The sequence below is a fragment of the Eleutherodactylus coqui genome, chromosome 2 (assembly GCF_035609145.1).
Source record: "Eleutherodactylus coqui strain aEleCoq1 chromosome 2, aEleCoq1.hap1, whole genome shotgun sequence".
Classification (NCBI taxonomy): Eukaryota; Metazoa; Chordata; class Amphibia; order Anura; family Eleutherodactylidae; genus Eleutherodactylus; species Eleutherodactylus coqui.
In genome coordinates, this window is record NC_089838.1 from 333807558 (window position 1) to 333833472 (window position 25915).

The window sequence follows — 25915 nt, forward strand, 5'->3', positions numbered from 1 at the left end:
GTTTGCTACACTGATGTTAGACTAACGCAAATTTCTTTCTTGTTTTCTGTTTTCTTGGAGGAAATTACCCAAGTGATCTTGGGGACAATTATTTACATATTACTAGATTTTAATTTCTCGGTAGATGGAGACACAGGAGACGAGAGAAGCAAAAATATCCACAAGTGGCCTCCATTCATCTGTATACATAGAGGTGCTCATCCTGCATTATGTGGTGATATCAGCGAGGTGCTCATCCTGCATTATGTGGTGATATCAGCGAGGTGCTCATCCTGCATTATGTGGTGATATCAGCGAGGTGCTCATCCTGCATTATGTGGTGATATCAGCGAGGTGCTCATCCTGCATTATGTGGTGATATCAGCGAGGTGCTCATCCTGCATTATGTGGTGATATCCGCCCATCATCTCACACGCTGATTTATTTGGGAAGATTTGCAATTGCATTCTAAATGGATTAAGAAAAAGCGCAACAACAACATCTGTTGATTCTCATCAGTAGAAGTACATGGATGAACCTGACGTAAGTGCTGTACAGCCCCTTACTGACATTGAGAACATTAATTGTCAATACTTTCACTAATCTGCATAAACTTGTGAGGTTCCAAGAAATCTTTCCTGGCCTCTGCTAGTTTTCTATATTTTTGCCTTATTCCTTACTGCTGCGCCTGGCTGTATGTAATCCAGATAATTATCTACCCGATAACAAACACAAAGTTAAGGCCGGATTCACACAAACTTATTGTGTGCACACTTGCACATAAAAATGTTGCGCAAGCGATACGCAAAAAATAGAGCCAATTGATTTCAGAGGGTTCATGTACATGCACGTATTTTGTCTGCACATTTCGGTTGCGTAAAACAATATGCGGCAGACTTTATCTTCTTGTGCATTAGCGCAGGGTGAGAGAACATTTTCAACATGTGAAACTAATTGGCGATTTCAATGGCTGACAGCATCGATGCATGTTTTTTTGTGTATGACTTGCGTCCTTCAGAGTCCGTAGGTCCATCAAGTTCAACTAAACAATGGGAAAGAAACAGACATTTCCATAAACAGGGATGGTATTTGTTGGAAAATCCTCTTGGCCAGTCAGATCAAACCTCTGTTTAGTGGCGTGTCAGAACATTTATATGGCTTGTTACATTTTATATGTAGGTTTTTATATGTACAAAACCAATAAAAACCTCCCAGAGAAGTCATAGTAATACACATTGTATCTGATCCTTAGCTAATACTCCACCCAACCCTGGCCACACAGCTAGAATGTCAACTTCTTGTCTCTCACAGCTATGTAAAGTGCAATGCGCAAGAGCAAATACGCATACACTCATGTGAATCTGGCCTTAATGTCAAAAGCCTTGTAGACTGTAAAAAGTATTCACCAGAGTTTCTTTCTTAACTCTGTAGTGAGAAGCCAATTTTTTGCCTCAAGGACCAAGCAATTTTAATTGTTTCAGAGCCATAACTCGTTGACATAGCCAATGATGGGTTTTCTTTTTATCAGCAAATTTTATTTTTTAATGGTACCACTCTGGGGTACATATAATGAGTTGTAAAATCTTTCTAAATTTATTTCGGTGTGAGATAACCCCCCTGATATGCCACCATTCTTGTTGGGTTTTGTTTCTTAGGCATGATAGCTGTCTTATCTAATCAGCACGATTACTGCAATAACAAGTTTATATAGATTTTTTATTTTTTACAACTTTTCCACAATAAAAATGTTTTTAAAGGAAAATAATTGAATCTGCTGCATTGCATTCTAAGACCCATACCATTTTTATTTTTTCTTACACATCAGCTATGAGAGATCTTGTTTTTTGAAAAATACAGGACAACCATGTCCTGTGTAAGATATCCCCGTAGGGATTCCCCTCATCACTGAACACTGTGAAAGCACTGTTTAGTGACAAGGGGACTCCCCACGGGGATGAAGGAATCCGCTGTCACAGCTGTCACTGCTGTGGCAGAGAATCACGATCTTCTCCCATTGCTTTCAACGGGGCTAGTCTGATTGGTCACAGCGTTGCCTTGCTGTGACCAATCACAATTAGCACTCAGCTGCCATTCAATGAATGGCTGTGCGCTGCCTGTAATTGGCTGAGTGTTCAGCCAATCAGACCAGCACTTTCTGGAGGCAGGGATTTTTAAATCCCCAGCCAGCAGTAAGTGCTTCAGAGCAGTGACGGGGACCAAGCGAGAAGACGCGCCGGAGCCCCGACAGGTGGTAATGTGTATATATATATATTTTATTTTTTACAACAGCTAGGAATCATTTTCAGGGAAGGGTTTATATTTCAAGCCCTTCCCCAAAAATCACTGCGGAGGTTGCCTGCATCTCATTGCTTTCCATGCGGTCAGCTCCAGTAGCCTCAGCCCCATTGCAAGCAAAGAGCACCGAGCCTCAGTCACGCGCATTTTTAACATGCGTGAAATGGAGTTTTTTGCGCACATAGGTGCTAAAAAAAAAGCACTCATCTGACTGAGTCCTTATTAAGGTTTTTTTGTGAGGAAAAAAAATCATATTTTTTTAAACTGGATTTTTTTCTTTAAAATAAACTTTATTGAATTTTTTACACTATTTTTAGTCTCTCAAGGGAACTTGACAATGTGATCAATCGATTGCTAGGATAGTACACTGCATTACTTATGTAGTGCATTCTAGTAATCTTATAAATGCAGCCTATCAGACTCTGCTGGAGGTGAAGTTTAATAGACTGCGTTAAATGGCAGACATTTTTCATGCTTCTGTCTGCCATGAGAATCCATTGACATTGTGGAGTGCCAGTGGGTGACAGTAGGAGCCCCCTAACTCTGTCATCTGTTTATATCCTGCCAATGTCATTGACTGTGGCATGTAAAGGGTTAAACTGCCAAGATTTGAGGCTTCTCCATTCCTGGCAGTTAGTGCAGGAGCCTGTTTGTCAGTAATCAGCCAAGCCACCATCTTATAAAATATGTATGTGCAGGTTTAAAGCCCATTAGTAAGGTCAGTAAAAAGTCTTATTGGGTTCATTAAGGTGTTAAAAGGCGTTTTCCAGGTTAAATACTATTGATGACCTCTCATTATAGGTCATCAATTGTTGATTGGTAGGGATCTGCCGCTCGACTTCCAGTTGATCAGCTGAGAGGGCATCTGAGTCAGCACCACTACACACAGGGGTTGGACCTGAAGCCACAGCTCCAACCCCTGTTTAGTGGATAGAGATTGTAATTGCACACTAGGTTATCAATGAAGCCTGCAGTTACAGCAGCAGCTTCTTCCCCTACCCCTTTGTGTAATGGTGCTGACAGAAGGCACCCAATTAGCTGTTCGGCTGGGTTGTGGTTCTTGAAGACGCCAACGTTGTCCCTATAGCAGCAGAAGCATCAGCAGCACTTTCCCTGATCTCTATTAGCGTGTGTCTGTGGCGAGCCGCGGGCGGGGCAAATTTAAATACTCGGGGGTCACTTGATCTCGCCAGCCACTCACTGCAGGGGGGTGGGATAGGGCTGGAACGTCACAGGAGGAAGTTGTAATGCCTTCCCTGTCTTTCTATTGGCCAGAAAAGGGCGCAAATTTCTCAGGGAAGGAAATGTAATGGAGTCGAGTGCCGTGTGGTGCTTGCCTCGAGTAACGAGCATCTCGAACACCCTAATGCTTGAACGAGCATCAAGCTCGGACGAGTGCGCTCGCTCATCTCTATTCATAACATTTTCTTGTCATCTTTAGTTTTTTCTAATTATAATTCTCATATTTCCAGGACTTGCTGTTAGTAGATGCTGAAGAATGCTCTGATGGCATCTTTTCTCCTTTTAAACGCAGGGAAGGAATCTAACCAAAGTCACACAGTTCTTCATCTTGGGATTTCAAGCTGACAAAAATGTAAGAATTACCTTGTTCTGTCTGTTCCTGGTGGTTTACTGTGGAACATTATGTGGGAACCTCCTGATTATCACCCTGGTGTCCACCAGCAAGACCCTCCACACTCCAATGTACTTCTTCATCTCACAACTGTCCATCAGTGACATCTTGTTATCCACAGATATTGTCCCGATCATGCTTCACATCCTATGGAATAATAGGGGGGCCATTACGTTTATTGACTGCATTACTCAATATTATTTCTTCTGTGCCTCGGAACTGTTTGAATGTTTTCTCCTCACAGTGATGTCTTATGACAGATATGTGGCCATCTGCAATCCCCTCCATTATGCTTCCATAATGACAAGGACTTGTTGTGTGACATTTGCCATCATTGCTTGGTGTTTCAGTTTTTCCAATACATTGATTTTTTATGTCGCAATAGCAATGTTAAAATTTTGTGGGCCAAATGTTATTGACCATTTTTTCTGTGACATGAATCCTCTGCTGGACATTACCTGCTCTGATACCTTCATTGTTCACCTCGAAATCACACTAATAGGTTCTCTTCTAGCAATCATTCCAACCATATTAATAATTACATCTTATGTCAACATTATTGTTGCCATCTTAGGGATCCCATCCATCTCCGGTAGACATAAAACCTTCTCCACCTGTAGCTCCCACCTCATTGTGGTCTCTATATTTTACTGGACTCAGTTCGGTGTTTATATTTTTCCAACACAAGAGCGGACGTTGAATATTCGTAAAATTCTATCATTAATCTATACTGTATTTACTCCTTTCATCAACCCCCTTATATACAGTCTAAGAAATAACTCTATAAATAAAGCTGCCAAAAATTTAATAAAATGTAATTCTTTTCTATTATAAAGGTCTATAGAAAATTTGATTTTTTACATCTAATGACATAACATGGACCTATTTTACTCCTTCTCTATGTGAACCTTGGGTGCATGTTGGGTGTCATTGTATGGAATGGACTTGGGAGCTGGATACATCGTGGGTGTTGGCTGTTTTTGATAGCTGACACCCCACCACAACATATAATGCCGATTGTTAGCAAAAGTTTGTTCCTTGTGGTTTACTGAGGGATATTATGTGGGAATTTCCTAATCATCATTTTGGTGTCCAGCAGCAAGAACCTCCACACTTCAATGTACAGATATTGTACTCAACATGTTCCACATTCTACTGAACAATGGAGAGACTGTTACTTTTATTGGCTGCATTACCCAATTTTATTTATTTAGGTCATCAGAGACAGCTGAATGTCATCATTTCACAGTGATGTCTTATGACAGATATATTGCCATCTGTAATCTCCGTTGTTCTGCTTTTAAAAATAACAAGGACTAGTTGTATGATATATGCCTGTATGAAGTTTCAGCAGATACAATAAGGTAGCAGTAAGTCTACCAATGATGAAACCATATTGTGTAATCAGACAAATGTTATTATTTAACAAACAATATAACCTGAAATCACACCTTGGTAAGCCGGTCACAATGTTATGTTATCCAAACTATGAACGAGTTGGGTTATGCAGAAAAAAATAAATCTTTTAGGAGCCCTCTACCTAGAATACCGTTGGGAAAATGTAACGTGTTGTGAGGTATTTTCCTTATCCTGGATATCACCCAGCAGTAGGGAGGGATAATGTAGGAGACAGGGAAAGGCAGGAGACATGAGCAAACTTCTTTGCAGAGATAAATCTCATGGCTGAGGTGACACTTAGGGTCCCCTGTAGAAATTAGGGAAAGCCTTCCTAGAATGTTATATAGGCAGGAAAAACTATCCAGGAGAATGAAAATACTCCAAACAAAGGAGGGAATTGTGGTAGATGGCTGAGAGGTTCACCATTTTGTCTGTATTTTCTGTTGTCAGCTGTGAAGATGCTATATTGTGTCTCTAATGTAAACCTGTGGGGGAAGGGAACATCACCCCCCCCCCCCCTCAACCTCAACAAGAATTGAAGGAGCAGTGCTTTGTGTCCAAAAACTGGTCAAACCAGTTTTTAACCAGTTGAAAACCTATCTAGGAATGTCTTTGTGTAAAGGGACAGGAAACGGCTGGCTGGAGAGAAACACAGGAAGTATTTCCTTCGGACAACAAGTCAAGAATTAATAGAGCATGCTCAAGGAAAGCTCCTGCCAGGTGAATGATCTCACAGCTACCTCACAAATATCTCCCTACGAGAATGACCTATCAGCACACAAAATTATATAACTGTATCCTGAATTACCAAACTTCCTGATTTGAAACCTTATATAAACTTTTACCCGCCTAAATAAAGGTAGAATCTTTTTGGCACACATGATGTAAGACGTGTGATCTTTGAAAGGGTCTCCAGTCACAAGGGCAATGTTGAAATTTGTGGGCCGTATGTTATGGACCATTTTTTTCTGTGGCAAGAATCCTCTACTGGACATTGCCTGCTCTGATATCTTCATTGTTCATCTTGAAATCTCATTAATACTTATAGCTATAGTTTTCATCCCAATCATAATAATATTAATAATAATAATATCTGATGTCATGATTATTCTTACTATATTAATGATTCAATGTGGTCCTGGTAGACAAAAAGCCTTCCCCACTTGTAGCTCCCACATCACTGGTCTCCATATTATACTGGACTATATTCAGTGTTCATGATTTCCCAATGAAAAAACAAGCCTTGAATATTTGTAAGCTCCTCTCACTTTTCTATACTGTATGTATTCCTTTCATCGGCCTCATTATATACAGTCTATGTAATAGTGATATAAGTAAAAAATGTAATACTAACTGTGTGCAGTCATGAAAAAAACAACCAACCTCTTTGAGTTCTATGGTTTTATGTATCATGACATAATTAAAAAAAACAAAAAACAGCCAACATGCAGAAGCAGTGTGTGTAAAAATGTAGTACACCCATTAATCAAAACTGTCTCTGGCAGCAATAAATTGAAGTAAAGGTTTTCTTTATAACTCTAGCAGTTTCTGACATCGTTCTGGATAAATTTTGTCCCACTGTTCTTTACAGCATTGTTTCAGTTCATTGAGGGATGTGGGCATTCGTTTATGCACATATCTCTTAAGGTCCCACTTCAGCATTCATGTGGGTTGAGGTCTGGACTGTGACTGTGGCATTGCAAACCTTGATTCTTTTCTTTTCCAGCCATTTTGATATAGACTTGTGGTGTGCTTGCAATCTTTCTCCTGTTGCATGACCCAGTTTCAGCCAAGCTTAAGATTTTGATTTGATGGCTTTATATTTGACTCCAGAATATATTAGTATACAGAGGAGCTCATGGTCGCCTCAAGGACTACAATGCGCCCAAGTCCTGTGGCTGCAAAACAAATCCAATAACCACACCTCTACCACCATGCTTAGCAGTTATCAGGTGTTTGTGCTAATCTACTGTGTTTCTTTTTTGTCAAACATGGTGCTGGGCATAATGGCCAAACACTTGGCCTCATATTTGACTCTAGAATACTTTTGGTATACAGATGTAATCACTGTGGTAGTCCAGTCCTTAAAATCTTTCAATCCTATCACCGTAAAGAACCCACTAGTAAAATAAAATATAACCTTTATTTAAGTTGCTTAAAAGACATAAACACTAATCTCTAAAAGCTTCCTTTCAATGTCACTGAGCTCAGAAACTTGATGGGTTGAGTGGCTTTGTTCAAATCTTATATAGGGGTGGCTTTATTTTATTTTAAATCCCCTCTATCATTGTGTATACACACTAGTGACTTATCACCATTCAACCCACCGATATCTCATGCATCAATTGCCATACTATCAAATCATCAATCAATATTACTCTGTCTGAACTGGTGTATCAAAGGACAAAGTGGGTAATTAATTTAAGTTATCTTGCTGACACTGTCTTACTTCAGTACCATCAGACTCCTATTATGTATCATTATTACGGATGATATCACAGGGTTACTCCTTTCAATGATCATATATAATAAAGGATATAACCACCTATGATTATAACTAGAGATGAGCGAGCACCAAAATGCTCGGGTGCTCGTTGCTCGAGTCGAACTTTCCGCGATGCTCGAGGGTTCGTTTCGAGTAACGAACCCCATTGAAGTCAATGGGCGACTCGAGCATTTTTGTATATCGCCGATGCTCTCTAAGGTTTTCATTGGTGAAAATCTGCAAAACCCAAGAAAGTGCTGGAAATGACACAGAAACGGATAGGGCAGGCGAGGGGCAACATGCTGGGCTGCATTTCAGGTTCCCAGGTCCCACTATTCAGCCACAATAGCGGCAAGGGTGCCCCCCCCCCCCACCACCACCACCACCACCACCAATTTTTACTTCGGACAAACCCTCATTAGCAAGGCACAAATTTATCAGTTCAAGCCTTGTCCGTTTTAACAACGAACCATATTACTCCGAAGATTGTGTTAATAATTTATAGATCGGGTCCAATGCCCGTGAACATTGGTGGTGGTGACAGCTGTGTTGGGTATTGTACAGCTCTGGAGTGCGTTGGAACAGATCAGGCGGTGATTTGAGCTTTCGCTTCGCATGCGTGCAGAAGCCCCGAGAAAGCCAGGTACAAATCAGCCTGAATTCTAACGACTCCATGCTTCCAATACCGCTAGAGTGATCGAGCACTGAGATGGGATCGATAGGTATGGTCCCCCCTCTCCCTCTTCTGTGTCCGGTACGTGACACATATGTTGTCTATTAAGCATTTCAAAGTGTTAGCAATGCAAGTTTCTGGCTATACCACTCATCTTTGTCAGGAATTACCAAAGATGATCACAAGTAAAGGCTTCATCAGTCCAGAATCAGTTTGGGGGTATGTGGATCTCATCTGGCCTGCTTCCACCAAGGATATGTGCCCGCTGTAACTCTGTCCCCAGACCTCCAGTAATGCTTTGTTCTATAGTCGGCTCTATTCCTACCTCAGCTGTAAACTCAAATATGTAATTATAAGTACCAACAAGATGGAAGCCTTCATTATTCCACTGGCAGCATGCCAACTATTACCTTCCAAACTTCAACCCTTAGTGGGGCCAGGACTTGATGATGATCATCCTAATATTTTATTGGTCCTACTTCTTCCAAACCATCCATGTTGGTCTTCTTGTCCCAGAAAAGTCCGCAAGATAAAAAAGACAGAAGGAGCTGGATGTTCCTGATGACATATTCTTATCTATATTAGAATATGTCCAAAGAGAGGAGAACCTGATGGCAGAACAAGGGCTTCCAGCTGTAGGGCAGTAGAGCACTGGGGTGGCAGAAGTGGGTATGCCAGAGCTGATAAACCTTCTGTGTTTACTGTCAAATAACCAGCAGGATATTGCAATCCAGAACAATAATTTTCATAGTGTGGTCCTACCAGCCAAACCCCATACAAGGAACAGCCCCCGTTTGGCCATCATATCCTTTGCAACCTAGTTTTCAGGCTCCTGTCTCTTATGACAATAACCCAGCTGCCATGTTTGATCCATCGACCATTTATAATCCATCTGCTTTTAACCCTTATACGTTTTAAAACCAAAATAATTGTACCATTATGTTATTAGTGAAGGGCACTCATATGTACAGTGTTAAATAAGTAATAATAATCCAAAGTTCTTGATTCTAACAGTTGGTTTCCTTTTGCCGGAAGGCACCCACTTAAAATTAACATGTGTACATTTTTAAAGATTGTTTCTATATTTTTTCGTTAGTGTGTTTTCAAATACTGTTCAACGTTTTTATTGTTTTTACGCAGGCCCCTCTAACATTTCTGTAGCAGCAGTACAGGCTGACCCCTGTAACATTTACGTAGCAGAGGTATAGACTGACCCCAGTATCATTTTTGTAGGTGCAGTATACGCAGACCCCATTACCATTTCTGTAAAAGTATAGGCAGATCCCAGTAACATTTCTGTAGCAGCAGTATAGGCAAACCCCTGTAACATTTAAATATTAGCAGTATATGCAGACCTCTGTAACATTTAAGTGGCAGCAGTATAGGCAGCCCCTAGTAACATCCTTGTGGCAGCAGTATCGGCAGACCCCTGTAACATCCTTGTGGCAGAAGTATAGGCAGACCCCCGTAACATTTAAGTGGTAGCAGTATAGGTAGACCCTAGTACCATCCTTGTGGCAGCAGTATAGGCAGACCCCTGTAACATTTACGTGGCAGCAGTATAGGCAGATCCCAGGAACATTGAAGTGGCAGCAATATGGGCAGACCCCTGTAACATTTACGTGGCAGCAGTATAGGCAGAACCCAGTAACATCCTTGTGGCAGCAGTATAGGCAGACCCCAGTAACATCCTTGTGGCAGAAGTATAGGCAGGGCCCTATAACATTTAAGTGGCAGCAGTATAGGCAGACCCCAGTAACATCCTTGTGGCAGCAGTATATACAGACCCCAGTAGCATCCTTGTGGCAGCAGTATAGGCAGACCCATGTAACATTTACGTGGCAGCAGTAAAGCAGACCCTAGGAACATTTAAGTGGCAGCAATATGGGCAGACCCCTGTAACATTTACTTGGCAGCAGTATAGGCAGATCCCAGTAACATCCTTGTGGCAGCAATATAGACAGACCCCAGTAACATCCTTGTGGCAGCAGTATAGGCAGACCCCAGTAACATCATTGTGGCAGCAGTATAGGCAGACCCCTGTAACATTTATGTGCCAGCAGTATAGGCTGACCCCAGTGACATGTAAGTGACAGCAGTATAGGCAGACCCCTGTAACATCCTTGTGGCAGTAGTATAGGCAGACCCCTGTAACATCCTTGTAGCAGCAGTATGGGCAGACCACAGTAACATTTAAGTGGCAGCAGTATAGGCAGACCTCAGTAACATCCTTGGGGCAGCAGTATAGGCAGTCCCCGGCAACATTTACGTGGCAGCAGTAGGTGCAGACCCCAGGAACATTTTAGTGGCAGCAGTATAGGCAGACCCTAGTAGCATCCTTGTGGCAGCCATATAGGCAGAGGTCTGTAACATCCTTGTGGCAGAAGTATAGGCAGACCCCTGTAACATGTAAGTGGCAGCAGTATAGGCAGACCTCTGTAACATTTATGTGGCAGCAATATAGGCAGACCCCAGGAACATTTAAGTGGCAGCAGTATAGGCAAACCCCAGTAACATTTAAGTGGCAGCAGTATAGGCAGACCCCAGTAACATCCTTGTGGCAGCAGTATAGGCAGACCCCAGTAACATCCTTGTGAGAGCAGAAAATGCGGACCCCAGTAACATTTAAGTGGCAGCAGTATAGGCAGACCCCAGTAACATCCTTGTGGCAGCAGTATAGGCTGACCCCAGTAACATTTAAGTGGCAGCAGTATAGGCAGTCCCCAGTAACATCCTTGTGGCAGCAGTATAGGAAGACCCCTGTAAAATTTACGTGGCAGCAGTATAGGCAGACCCCAGTAACATCCTTGTGGCAGTAGTATAGGCAGACACCTGTAAAATTTACGTGGCAGCAGTATAGGCAGACCCCTGTAACATCCTTGTGGCAGCAGTATAGGCAGACTCCAGTAACATTTACGTGGCAGCAGTATAGGCAGACCCCAGTAACATCCTTGTGGCAGCAGTATAGGCAGACACCTGTAAAATTTACGTGGCAGCAGTATAGGCAGACCCCAGTAACATCCTTGTGGCAGCAGTATAGGCAGACCTCTGTGTTTACTGTCAAATAACCCGCAGGAGATTGCAATCCAGAACAACAATAATTTTCATAGTGTGCCCCTAGCTAACCAGCCAAACCCCATTCAAGGAACAGCCCCTGTTTGCCCATCATATCCTTTGTAACCTAGTTTTCAGGCTGCTGTCTCTTATGACAATAAACCAGCTGCCATGTTTGATCCATCGACCATTTATAATCCATCTGCTTTTAACCCTTATACGTTTTTAAACCAAAATATTTGTACCGTTATGTTGTTAGTGAAGGACATTCATATCTACAGTGTTAAAAAAAGTAATAATAATAATCCAAAGTTCTTGATTCTAACAGTTGGTTACCTTTTGCCAGAAGGCACCCATTTAAAATTAACATTTCTACATTTTTAAAGATTGTTTCTATATTTTTTCGTTAGTGTGTTTTCAAATACTGTTCAATGTTTTTATTGTTTTTACGCAGACCCCTCTAGCATTTCTGCTAGCAGCAGTATAGGCAGACCCCTGTAGCATTTATGTAGCAGAGGTATAGACCGACCCCAGTACCATTTTTGTAGGTGCAGTATACGCAAACCCCATTACCATTTCTGTAGAAGTATAGGCAGACCCAAGTTACATTTCTTTAGCAGCAGTAAAGGCAAACCCCTGTGACATTTAAGTGTTAGCAGTATATGCAGACCCTTGTAACATTTAAGTGGCAGCAGTATAGGCAGACCCTAGTAACATCCTTGTGGCAGCAGTACAGGCAGACCCCTGTATCATCCTTGTGGCAGAAGTATAGGCAGACCCCCTTAACATTTAAGTGGCAGCAGTATTGGCAGACCCCAGTAATGTCTTTGTGGCAGCAATATAGGCAGACCCCTATAACATTTCTGAAGCAGCAGTATAGGAAAACCCCTGTAACATTTAGGTGTTAGCAGTATATGCAGACCCCTTTAACATTTAAGTGGCAGCAGTATAGGCATACCCTAGTAACATCCTTGTGGCAGCAGTATAGGCAGACCCCTGTATCATCCTTGTGGCAGAAGTATAGGCAGACCCCGTAACATTTAAGTGATAGCAGTATTGGCAGACCCCAGTAACATCCTTGTTGCAGCAGTATAGGCAGACCCCTGTAACATTTACGTGGCAGCAGTATAGGCAGACCCCAGGAACATTAAAGTGGCAGCAATATGGGCAGACCCCTGTAACATTTACGTGGCAGCAGTATAGGCAGACCCCAGTGACATATAAGTGGCAGCAGTATAGGCAGACCGCAGTAACATCCTTGTGGCAGCAGTATAGGCATACCCCTGTAACATCCTTATAGCAGCAGTATGGGGAGACCACAGTAACTTTTAAGTGGCAGCAGTAATGCAGACCTCAGTAACATCCTTGTGGCAGCAGTATAGGCAGACCCCTATAAAATTTACGTGGAAGCAGTATAGGCAGACCCAAGTAACTTCCTTGTGGCAGCAGTACAGGCAGACCCCTGTAACATTTAAGTGGCAGACGAATAGGCAGACCTTAGTAACATCCTTCTGGCAGCAGTATAGGCAGCCCCCGGCAACATTTACGTGGCAGCAGTAGGTGCAGACCCAAGGAACATTTAAGTGGCAGCAGTATAGGCAGACCCCAGTAACATCCTCGTGCCAGCAGTATAGGCAGACCCCTGTAACATCCTTATAGCAGCAGTATGGGGAGACCACAGTAACTTTTAAGTGGCAGCAGTAATGCAGACCTCAGTAACATCCTTGTGGCAGCAGTATAGGCAGACCCCTATAAAATTTACGTGGAAGCAGTATAGGCAGACCCAAGTAACTTCCTTGTGGCAGCAGTACAGGCAGACCCCTGTAACATTTAAGTGGCAGACGAATAGGCAGACCTTAGTAACATCCTTCTGGCAGCAGTATAGGCAGCCCCCGGCAACATTTACGTGGCAGCAGTAGGTGCAGACCCAAGGAACATTTAAGTGGCAGCAGTATAAGCAGACCCTAGTAGCATCCTTGTGGCAGCAGTAAAGGAAGACCCCTGAAACATCCTTGTGGCAGAGGTATAGGCAGTCCCCAGTAACATCCTTGTGGCAGCAGTATAGGCAGACCCCAGGAACATTTAAGTGGCAGCAGTATAGGCAAACCCCAGTAACATTTAAGTGGCAGCAGTATAGGCAGACCCCAGTAACATCATTGTGGCCGCAGTATAGGCAGACGCCAGTAACATCCTTGTGGCAGCAGTATAGGCAGACTCCAGTAACATTTAAGTGGCAGCAGTATAGGCAGACCCCAGTAACATCCTTGTGGCAGCAGTATAGGCAGACACCTGTAAAATTTACGTGGCAGCAATATAGGCAGACCCCTGTAACATCCTTGTGGCAGCAGTATAGGCAGACTCCAGTAACATTTACGTGGCAGCAGTATAGGCAGACCCCAGTAACATCCTTGTGGCAGTAGTATAGGCAGACACCTGTAAAATTTACGTGGCAGCAGTATAGGCAGACCCCAGTAACATCCTTGTGGCAGCAGTATAGGCAGACTCCAGTAACATTTAAGTGGCAGCAGTATAGGCAGACCCCAGTAACATCCTTGTGGCAGCAGTATAGGCAGACACCTGTAAAATTTACGTGGCAGCAGTATAGGCAGACCCCAGTAACATCCTTGTGGCAGCAGTATAGGCAGACCTCTGTGTTTACTGTCAAATAACCTGCAGGAGATTGCAATCCAGAACAATAATTTTCATAGTGTGCCCCTAGCTAACCAGCCAAACCCCATACAAGGAACAGCCCCTGTTTGGCCATCATATCCTTTGCAACCTTGTTTTCAGGCTCCTGTCTCTTATGACAATAACCCAGCTGCCATGTTTGATCCATCGACCATTTATAGTCCATCTGCTTTTAACCCTTATACGTTTTAAAACCAAAATAATTGTACCGTTATGTTCTTAGTGAAGGGCACTCATATGTACAGTGTTAAAAAAAGTAATAATAATAATCCTCAGTTGTTGATTCTAACAGTTGGTTTCCTTTTGTCGGATGGCACCCATTTAAAATTAACATTTGTACATTTTTAAAGATTGTTTCTATATTTTTTCGTTAGTGTGTTTTCAAATACTGTTCAATGTTTTTATTGTTTTTACGCAGACCCCTCTAACATTTCTGTAGCAGCAGTATAGGCAAACCCCTGTAACATTCACGTAGCAGAGGTATAGACCGACCCCAGTACCATTTTTGTAGGTGCAGTATACGCAGACCCCATTACCATTTCTGTAGAAGTATAGGCAGACCCCAGTAACATTTCTGTAGCAGCAATATAGGCAAACCCCTGTAACATTTAAGTGTTAGCAATATATGCGGACCACTGTGACATTTAAGTGGTAGCAGTATAGGCAGACCCTAGTAACATCATTGTGGCAGAAGTATAGGCAGACCCCCGTATTATTTAAGTGGCAGCAGTATAGGCAGACCTCAGTAACATCCTTGTGGCAGCAGTATAGGCAGCCCCCAGTAACATCCTTGTGGCAGCAGTATAGGCAGACCCCAGTAACATCCTTGTGGCAGCAGTATAGGCAGACCCCTGTAACATTTACGTGGCAGCAGCATAGGCAGACCCCAGTAACATCCTTGTGGCAGCAGTATAGGCAGACCCCAGTAACATCCTTGTGGCAGCAGTATAGGCAGACTACAGTAACATTTAAGTGGAGGCAGTATAGGTAGACCCCAGTAACATCCGTGTGGCAGCAGTATAGGCAGACCCCTGTAAAACTTACGTGGCAGCAGTATAGACAGACCCAAGTAACATCCTTGTGTCAGCAGTACAGGCAGACCCCTGTAACATTTAAGTGGCAGCAGTATAGGCAGACCTCAGTAACATCCTTGTGGCAGCAGTATAGGCAGACCCCAGTAACATCCTTGTGGCAGCAGTATAGGCAGACCCCAGTAACATCCAAGTGGCAGCAATATGGGCAGACCCCTGTAACATTTACGTGGCAGCAGTATAGGCAGACCCCAGTAACATCCTTGTGGCAGCAGTATAGGCAGACCCCAGTAACATCCTTGTGGCAGCAGTATAGGCAGACCCCAGTAACATCCTTGTGGCAGCAGTATAGGCAGACCCCTGTAACATTTACGTGACAGCAGTATAAGCAGACCCCAGTAACATCCTTGTGGCAGCAGTATAGGCAGACCCCTGTAACATCCTTGTAGCAGCAGTATGGGCAGACCACAGTAACATTTAAGTGGAGGCAGTATACGCAGACCTCAGTAACATCCTTGTGGCAGCAGTATAGGCAGACCCCTGTAAAATTTACGTGGCAGCAGTATAGGCAGACCCAAGTAACATCCTTGTGGCAGCAGTACAGGCAGACCCCTGTAGCATTTAAGTCACAGCAGTATAGGCAGACCTCATTAACATCCTTGTGGCAGCAGTATAGGCAGCCCCTTGCACCATTAACGTGGCAGCAGTATAGGCAGACCCCTGTAACATCCTTGTGGCAGCAGTATAGGCAGACCCCTGTAACATTCTTGTTGCAGAGGTATAGGCAGACCCCAGTAACATTTAAGTGGCAGCAGTATAGGCAGACCCCAGTAACATCCTTGTGGCAGCAGTATAGGCAGACACCTGTAAAATTTACGTGGTAGCAGTATAGGCAGACCACAGTAACATCCTTGTGGCAGCACTATAGGCAGACCTCTGTGTTGACTGTCAAATAACCTGCAGGAGATTGCAATGCAGAAGAACAATAATTTTCAAAGTGTGCCCCTAGCTAACCAGCCAAACCCCATGCAAGGAACAGCCCCCGTTTGGCCATCATATCCTTTGCAACCTAGTTTTCAGGCTCCTGTCTCTTATGACAATAACCCAGCTGCCATGTTTGATCCATCGACCATTTATAATCCATCTGCTTTTAACCCTTATACGTTTTAAAACCAAAATAATTGTACCATTATGTTATTAGTGAAGGGCACTCATATGTACAGTGTTAAATAAGTAATAATAATCCAAAGTTCTTGATTCTAACAGTTGGTTTCCTTTTGCCGGAAGGCACCCACTTAAAATTAACATGTGTACATTTTTAAAGATTGTTTCTATATTTTTTCGTTAGTGTGTTTTCAAATACTGTTCAACGTTTTTATTGTTTTTACGCAGGCCCCTCTAACATTTCTGTAGCAGCAGTACAGGCTGACCCCTGTAACATTTACGTAGCAGAGGTATAGACTGACCCCAGTATCATTTTTGTAGGTGCAGTATACGCAGACCCCATTACCATTTCTGTAAAAGTATAGGCAGATCCCAGTAACATTTCTGTAGCAGCAGTATAGGCAAACCCCTGTAACATTTAAATATTAGCAGTATATGCAGACCTCTGTAACATTTAAGTGGCAGCAGTATAGGCAGCCCCTAGTAACATCCTTGTGGCAGCAGTATCGGCAGACCCCTGTAACATCCTTGTGGCAGAAGTATAGGCAGACCCCCGTAACATTTAAGTGGTAGCAGTATAGGTAGACCCTAGTACCATCCTTGTGGCAGCAGTATAGGCAGACCCCTGTAACATTTACGTGGCAGCAGTATAGGCAGATCCCAGGAACATTGAAGTGGCAGCAATATGGGCAGACCCCTGTAACATTTACGTGGCAGCAGTATAGGCAGAACCCAGTAACATCCTTGTGGCAGCAGTATAGGCAGACCCCAGTAACATCCTTGTGGCAGAAGTATAGGCAGGGCCCTATAACATTTAAGTGGCAGCAGTATAGGCAGACCCCAGTAACATCCTTGTGGCAGCAGTATATACAGACCCCAGTAGCATCCTTGTGGCAGCAGTATAGGCAGACCCATGTAACATTTACGTGGCAGCAGTAAAGCAGACCCTAGGAACATTTAAGTGGCAGCAATATGGGCAGACCCCTGTAACATTTACTTGGCAGCAGTATAGGCAGATCCCAGTAACATCCTTGTGGCAGCAATATAGACAGACCCCAGTAACATCCTTGTGGCAGCAGTATAGGCAGACCCCAGTAACATCATTGTGGCAGCAGTATAGGCAGACCCCTGTAACATTTATGTGCCAGCAGTATAGGCTGACCCCAGTGACATGTAAGTGACAGCAGTATAGGCAGACCCCTGTAACATCCTTGTGGCAGTAGTATAGGCAGACCCCTGTAACATCCTTGTAGCAGCAGTATGGGCAGACCACAGTAACATTTAAGTGGCAGCAGTATAGGCAGACCTCAGTAACATCCTTGGGGCAGCAGTATAGGCAGTCCCCGGCAACATTTACGTGGCAGCAGTAGGTGCAGACCCCAGGAACATTTTAGTGGCAGCAGTATAGGCAGACCCTAGTAGCATCCTTGTGGCAGCCATATAGGCAGAGGTCTGTAACATCCTTGTGGCAGAAGTATAGGCAGACCCCTGTAACATGTAAGTGGCAGCAGTATAGGCAGACCTCTGTAACATTTATGTGGCAGCAATATAGGCAGACCCCAGGAACATTTAAGTGGCAGCAGTATAGGCAAACCCCAGTAACATTTAAGTGGCAGCAGTATAGGCAGACCCCAGTAACATCCTTGTGGCAGCAGTATAGGCAGACCCCAGTAACATCCTTGTGAGAGCAGAAAATGCGGACCCCAGTAACATTTAAGTGGCAGCAGTATAGGCAGACCCCAGTAACATCCTTGTGGCAGCAGTATAGGCTGACCCCAGTAACATTTAAGTGGCAGCAGTATAGGCAGTCCCCAGTAACATCCTTGTGGCAGCAGTATAGGAAGACCCCTGTAAAATTTACGTGGCAGCAGTATAGGCAGACCCCAGTAACATCCTTGTGGCAGTAGTATAGGCAGACACCTGTAAAATTTACGTGGCAGCAGTATAGGCAGACCCCTGTAACATCCTTGTGGCAGCAGTATAGGCAGACTCCAGTAACATTTACGTGGCAGCAGTATAGGCAGACCCCAGTAACATCCTTGTGGCAGCAGTATAGGCAGACACCTGTAAAATTTACGTGGCAGCAGTATAGGCAGACCCCAGTAACATCCTTGTGGCAGCAGTATAGGCAGACCTCTGTGTTTACTGTCAAATAACCCGCAGGAGATTGCAATCCAGAACAACAATAATTTTCATAGTGTGCCCCTAGCTAACCAGCCAAACCCCATTCAAGGAACAGCCCCTGTTTGCCCATCATATCCTTTGTAACCTAGTTTTCAGGCTGCTGTCTCTTATGACAATAAACCAGCTGCCATGTTTGATCCATCGACCATTTATAATCCATCTGCTTTTAACCCTTATACGTTTTTAAACCAAAATATTTGTACCGTTATGTTGTTAGTGAAGGACATTCATATCTACAGTGTTAAAAAAAGTAATAATAATAATCCAAAGTTCTTGATTCTAACAGTTGGTTACCTTTTGCCAGAAGGCACCCATTTAAAATTAACATTTCTACATTTTTAAAGATTGTTTCTATATTTTTTCGTTAGTGTGTTTTCAAATACTGTTCAATGTTTTTATTGTTTTTACGCAGACCCCTCTAGCATTTCTGCTAGCAGCAGTATAGGCAGACCCCTGTAGCATTTATGTAGCAGAGGTATAGACCGACCCCAGTACCATTTTTGTAGGTGCAGTATACGCAAACCCCATTACCATTTCTGTAGAAGTATAGGCAGACCCAAGTTACATTTCTTTAGCAGCAGTAAAGGCAAACCCCTGTGACATTTAAGTGTTAGCAGTATATGCAGACCCTTGTAACATTTAAGTGGCAGCAGTATAGGCAGACCCTAGTAACATCCTTGTGGCAGCAGTACAGGCAGACCCCTGTATCATCCTTGTGGCAGAAGTATAGGCAGACCCCCTTAACATTTAAGTGGCAGCAGTATTGGCAGACCCCAGTAATGTCTTTGTGGCAGCAATATAGGCAGACCCCTATAACATTTCTGAAGCAGCAGTATAGGAAAACCCCTGTAACATTTAGGTGTTAGCAGTATATGCAGACCCCTTTAACATTTAAGTGGCAGCAGTATAGGCATACCCTAGTAACATCCTTGTGGCAGCAGTATAGGCAGACCCCTGTATCATCCTTGTGGCAGAAGTATAGGCAGACCCCGTAACATTTAAGTGATAGCAGTATTGGCAGACCCCAGTAACATCCTTGTTGCAGCAGTATAGGCAGACCCCTGTAACATTTACGTGGCAGCAGTATAGGCAGACCCCAGGAACATTAAAGTGGCAGCAATATGGGCAGACCCCTGTAACATTTACGTGGCAGCAGTATAGGCAGACCCCAGTGACATATAAGTGGCAGCAGTATAGGCAGACCGCAGTAACATCCTTGTGGCAGCAGTATAGGCATACCCCTGTAACATCCTTATAGCAGCAGTATGGGGAGACCACAGTAACTTTTAAGTGGCAGCAGTAATGCAGACCTCAGTAACATCCTTGTGGCAGCAGTATAGGCAGACCCCTATAAAATTTACGTGGAAGCAGTATAGGCAGACCCAAGTAACTTCCTTGTGGCAGCAGTACAGGCAGACCCCTGTAACATTTAAGTGGCAGACGAATAGGCAGACCTTAGTAACATCCTTCTGGCAGCAGTATAGGCAGCCCCCGGCAACATTTACGTGGCAGCAGTAGGTGCAGACCCAAGGAACATTTAAGTGGCAGCAGTATAGGCAGACCCCAGTAACATCCTCGTGCCAGCAGTATAGGCAGACCCCTGTAACATCCTTATAGCAGCAGTATGGGGAGACCACAGTAACTTTTAAGTGGCAGCAGTAATGCAGACCTCAGTAACATCCTTGTGGCAGCAGTATAGGCAGACCCCTATAAAATTTACGTGGAAGCAGTATAGGCAGACCCAAGTAACTTCCTTGTGGCAGCAGTACAGGCAGACCCCTGTAACATTTAAGTGGCAGACGAATAGGCAGACCTTAGTAACATCCTTCTGGCAGCAGTATAGGCAGCCCCCGGCAACATTTACGTGGCAGCAGTAGGTGCAGACCCAAGGAACATTTAAGTGGCAGCAGTATAAGCAGACCCTAGTAGCATCCTTGTGGCAGCAGTAAAGGAAGACCCCTGAAACATCCTTGTGGCAGAGGTATAGGCAGTCCCCAGTAACATCCTTGTGGCAGCAGTATAGGCAGACCCCAGGAACATTTAAGTGGCAGCAGTATAGGCAAACCCCAGTAACATTTAAGTGGCAGCAGTATAGGCAGACCCCAGTAACATCATTGTGGCCGCAGTATAGGCAGACGCCAGTAACATCCTTGTGGCAGCAGTATAGGCAGACTCCAGTAACATTTAAGTGGCAGCAGTATAGGCAGACCCCAGTAACATCCTTGTGGCAGCAGTATAGGCAGACACCTGTAAAATTTACGTGGCAGCAATATAGGCAGACCCCTGTAACATCCTTGTGGCAGCAGTATAGGCAGACTCCAGTAACATTTACGTGGCAGCAGTATAGGCAGACCCCAGTAACATCCTTGTGGCAGTAGTATAGGCAGACACCTGTAAAATTTACGTGGCAGCAGTATAGGCAGACCCCAGTAACATCCTTGTGGCAGCAGTATAGGCAGACTCCAGTAACATTTAAGTGGCAGCAGTATAGGCAGACCCCAGTAACATCCTTGTGGCAGCAGTATAGGCAGACACCTGTAAAATTTACGTGGCAGCAGTATAGGCAGACCCCAGTAACATCCTTGTGGCAGCAGTATAGGCAGACCTCTGTGTTTACTGTCAAATAACCTGCAGGAGATTGCAATCCAGAACAATAATTTTCATAGTGTGCCCCTAGCTAACCAGCCAAACCCCATACAAGGAACAGCCCCTGTTTGGCCATCATATCCTTTGCAACCTTGTTTTCAGGCTCCTGTCTCTTATGACAATAACCCAGCTGCCATGTTTGATCCATCGACCATTTATAGTCCATCTGCTTTTAACCCTTATACGTTTTAAAACCAAAATAATTGTACCGTTATGTTCTTAGTGAAGGGCACTCATATGTACAGTGTTAAAAAAAGTAATAATAATAATCCTCAGTTGTTGATTCTAACAGTTGGTTTCCTTTTGTCGGATGGCACCCATTTAAAATTAACATTTGTACATTTTTAAAGATTGTTTCTATATTTTTTCGTTAGTGTGTTTTCAAATACTGTTCAATGTTTTTATTGTTTTTACGCAGACCCCTCTAACATTTCTGTAGCAGCAGTATAGGCAAACCCCTGTAACATTCACGTAGCAGAGGTATAGACCGACCCCAGTACCATTTTTGTAGGTGCAGTATACGCAGACCCCATTACCATTTCTGTAGAAGTATAGGCAGACCCCAGTAACATTTCTGTAGCAGCAATATAGGCAAACCCCTGTAACATTTAAGTGTTAGCAATATATGCGGACCACTGTGACATTTAAGTGGTAGCAGTATAGGCAGACCCTAGTAACATCATTGTGGCAGAAGTATAGGCAGACCCCCGTATTATTTAAGTGGCAGCAGTATAGGCAGACCTCAGTAACATCCTTGTGGCAGCAGTATAGGCAGCCCCCAGTAACATCCTTGTGGCAGCAGTATAGGCAGACCCCAGTAACATCCTTGTGGCAGCAGTATAGGCAGACCCCTGTAACATTTACGTGGCAGCAGCATAGGCAGACCCCAGTAACATCCTTGTGGCAGCAGTATAGGCAGACCCCAGTAACATCCTTGTGGCAGCAGTATAGGCAGACTACAGTAACATTTAAGTGGAGGCAGTATAGGTAGACCCCAGTAACATCCGTGTGGCAGCAGTATAGGCAGACCCCTGTAAAACTTACGTGGCAGCAGTATAGACAGACCCAAGTAACATCCTTGTGTCAGCAGTACAGGCAGACCCCTGTAACATTTAAGTGGCAGCAGTATAGGCAGACCTCAGTAACATCCTTGTGGCAGCAGTATAGGCAGACCCCAGTAACATCCTTGTGGCAGCAGTATAGGCAGACCCCAGTAACATCCAAGTGGCAGCAATATGGGCAGACCCCTGTAACATTTACGTGGCAGCAGTATAGGCAGACCCCAGTAACATCCTTGTGGCAGCAGTATAGGCAGACCCCAGTAACATCCTTGTGGCAGCAGTATAGGCAGACCCCAGTAACATCCTTGTGGCAGCAGTATAGGCAGACCCCTGTAACATTTACGTGACAGCAGTATAAGCAGACCCCAGTAACATCCTTGTGGCAGCAGTATAGGCAGACCCCTGTAACATCCTTGTAGCAGCAGTATGGGCAGACCACAGTAACATTTAAGTGGAGGCAGTATACGCAGACCTCAGTAACATCCTTGTGGCAGCAGTATAGGCAGACCCCTGTAAAATTTACGTGGCAGCAGTATAGGCAGACCCAAGTAACATCCTTGTGGCAGCAGTACAGGCAGACCCCTGTAGCATTTAAGTCACAGCAGTATAGGCAGACCTCATTAACATCCTTGTGGCAGCAGTATAGGCAGCCCCTTGCACCATTAACGTGGCAGCAGTATAGGCAGACCCCTGTAACATCCTTGTGGCAGCAGTATAGGCAGACCCCTGTAACATTCTTGTTGCAGAGGTATAGGCAGACCCCAGTAACATTTAAGTGGCAGCAGTATAGGCAGACCCCAGTAACATCCTTGTGGCAGCAGTATAGGCAGACACCTGTAAAATTTACGTGGTAGCAGTATAGGCAGACCACAGTAACATCCTTGTGGCAGCACTATAGGCAGACCTCTGTGTTGACTGTCAAATAACCTGCAGGAGATTGCAATGCAGAAGAACAATAATTTTCAAAGTGTGCCCCTAGCTAACCAGCCAAACCCCATGCAAGGAACAGCCCCCGTTTGGCCATCATATCCTTTGCAACCTAGTTTTCAGGCTCCTGTCTCTTATGACAATAACCCAGCTGCCATGTTTGATCCATCGACCATTTATAATCCATCTGCTTTTAACCCTTATACGTTTTAAAACCAAAATAATTGTACCGTTATGTTATTAGTGAAGGGCACTCATATGTACAGTGTTAAAAAAAGTAATAATAATAATCCTCAGTTCTTGATTCTAACAGTTGTTTTCCTTTTGCCGGAAGGCACCCATTTAAAATTAACATGTGTACATTTTTAAAGATTGTTTCTATATTTTTTCGTTAGTGTGTTTTTAAATACTATTCAATGTTTTTCTTGTTTATGCGCAGACCCCTCTCACATTTCTGTAGCAGCAGTATAGGCAGACCCCTGTCACATTTAGGTAGCAGAGGTAAAGACCGACCCCAGTACCATTTTTGTAGGTGCAATATACGCAGACCCCATTACCATTTCTGTAGAAGTATAGGCAGATCCCAGTAACATTTCTGTAGCAGCAGTATAGGCAGACCCCTGGAACATTTACATGGCTGAAGTATAGGCAGACCTGAGTAACAGTAACATTTTTGTAGCAAAAGTATACACAGACCCCTTTAACATTTCTGTAGTAGCAGTATAGACAGATCCCAGTAACATTAAAATGGCAGCAGTATAGGCAGACCCCTGTAACATCCTTGTGGCAGTAGTATAGGCAGACCCCTGTAACATTTAAGTGGCAGCAGTATAGGCAGACCCCTGTAACATTTAAGTGGCAGTAGTATAGGCAGACCCCTGTAACTTTCTTGTAGCAGAAGTATAGGCAGGCAGACCCCAGTAAAATTTCTGTAGTAATAGTATAGGCCAACCTCTGAAACATTGGGATACCATGAGCGTAGGCGATGGCCAAAAAAATTAGTTGGATAAGAGTGTAGGCGTGGGCCCGAAATATAAGTGTACCAAGAGTACAAGTGTACCCCTGAAAAATGTATCAACCGAGAGGGCAGGTGAAACCAATAAATATTTTTTGAAAGATACAGCTCACTGTTGCTTAATTTGTAACAGAGCCTGTAGGCAGCCCTGTTGAAAAAATTGGTTCATGTTAAAGTATCAATACTTTTAAAACTTTGAAAAATTGTAAAAACATTGGTAGATGCAGATGAGCCTTTTGGGACGCAGAAAAATTGGCCGTTTAGCTCGATGACATGTTGTTTCTGGAGGAGTAGCAGGAGGAAGACTAATGTCAGAGACAGATTGACAAAGCTAAATGCCCCATTTTTCCGGTGATAAAGAAGAGTGCTTTTATCTGCGGTTGCAGCGAAAAGAATCTTTGGGGAAATCCAGGCTTTGTTCATCTTTATGAGTGTAAGCATGTCGGCACTGGCAGTTGACAAGCGGGTACGCTTGTCCGTAATGATTTCCCCAGCTGCACTAAACACCCTCTCTGACAAGACGCTAGCGGCAGGGCAAGCCCATACCTCCAGGGCATACAGCGCAAGTTCGTGTCACATGTCCAGCTTTGACACTCAATAGTTGTATGGAGCAGAGGCATCACGGAGGACGGTCGTTCGATCGGCTACGTACTCCCTCACCATCTTTTTACAGTGCTCCCTCCTACTCAGCCTTTACTGGGGAGTGGTGACGCAGTCTTGCTGGGGAGCCATAAAGCTGGCAAAGGCCTTGGAGAGTGTTCCCCTGCCTTCACTGAACATGCTGCCTGATCTCCGCGCCTCCCCTGCTACTTGGCTCTCGGAACTGCGCTTTCTGTAGCTAGCGCTGTCAGATGGGAAGTTTAGCATCACTTTGTCCACCTGGGCCCTGCGGTATTGCATCACTCTCGTACCCCTTTCCTCTTCAGGAATGAGAGTGGAAAGATTCTCCTTGTACCGTGGGTCGAGAAGGGTGTACACCCAGTAATCCGTGTTGGCCAGAAAGCGTCTAAAACGAGGGTCACGAGAAAGGCAGCCTAACATGAAGTCAGCCATGTGTGCCAGGGTGCCAGTACACAAGACATGGCTGTCCTCACTAGGAAGATGACTTTCAGGCTCCTCCTTCTCCTCCTTCTCCTCCTCCTCCTCCACAGGCCATACACGCTGAACAGATTAGAGGCAAGCAGCTTGGGAACCCTCTGCAGTGTGCCCTGCTGTCTCTTCCCCCTCCTCCTCCTCCTGCTCCTCCCCCTCCTCCTCCTCCAAAACGCGCTGAGATATAGACATGAGGGTGGTCTGGCTATCAAGCGACAAACTGTCACCCCCCGTCTCCTGTTCCAACCACAAAGCATCGGCCTTTATGCCTTGCAACGAACTGCCTAGCAGGCATAGCAGCGGTATGGTTACGCTAATGTGTGAGGGTATATATATATATTGCCATATGTTTTTTATGTTTTATACCTGTATGCAAGTTCTATTCAAAGTTAAAATGAGAAAAAACGTAATCTGTCGCCTTACATCAGATATTCCAAAGGCCTTGCAAGGCGAAGACAAAATGTATCAAACCCAGCAAAGAAGAACCAGACACAAGGCCGTGTACTTGGCCGTTTTCCCAGAAGCACCATATCAAGATGGAGACTGTTCGACCATGTACATAACTTTCACTGTCTCAGGCCGGAAATCCG

General features: G+C 44.1%; 1 protein-coding gene across 1 annotated transcript in view; it reads left to right on the top strand.

The window, feature by feature from the left end:
• Nucleotides 1–507: 507 nt before the first annotated feature.
• Nucleotides 508–25915, top strand: part of LOC136610371 (olfactory receptor 5G9-like) — a 76210-nt gene continuing 50802 nt past the window's right edge. Inside the window, exons 1-2 of the mRNA XM_066589603.1 lie at nt 508–522; nt 3809–3978. Of these exons, the coding sequence (XP_066445700.1) occupies nt 508–522; nt 3809–3978 (185 nt within the window). The remainder of the gene's footprint in view (nt 523–3808; nt 3979–25915) is intronic.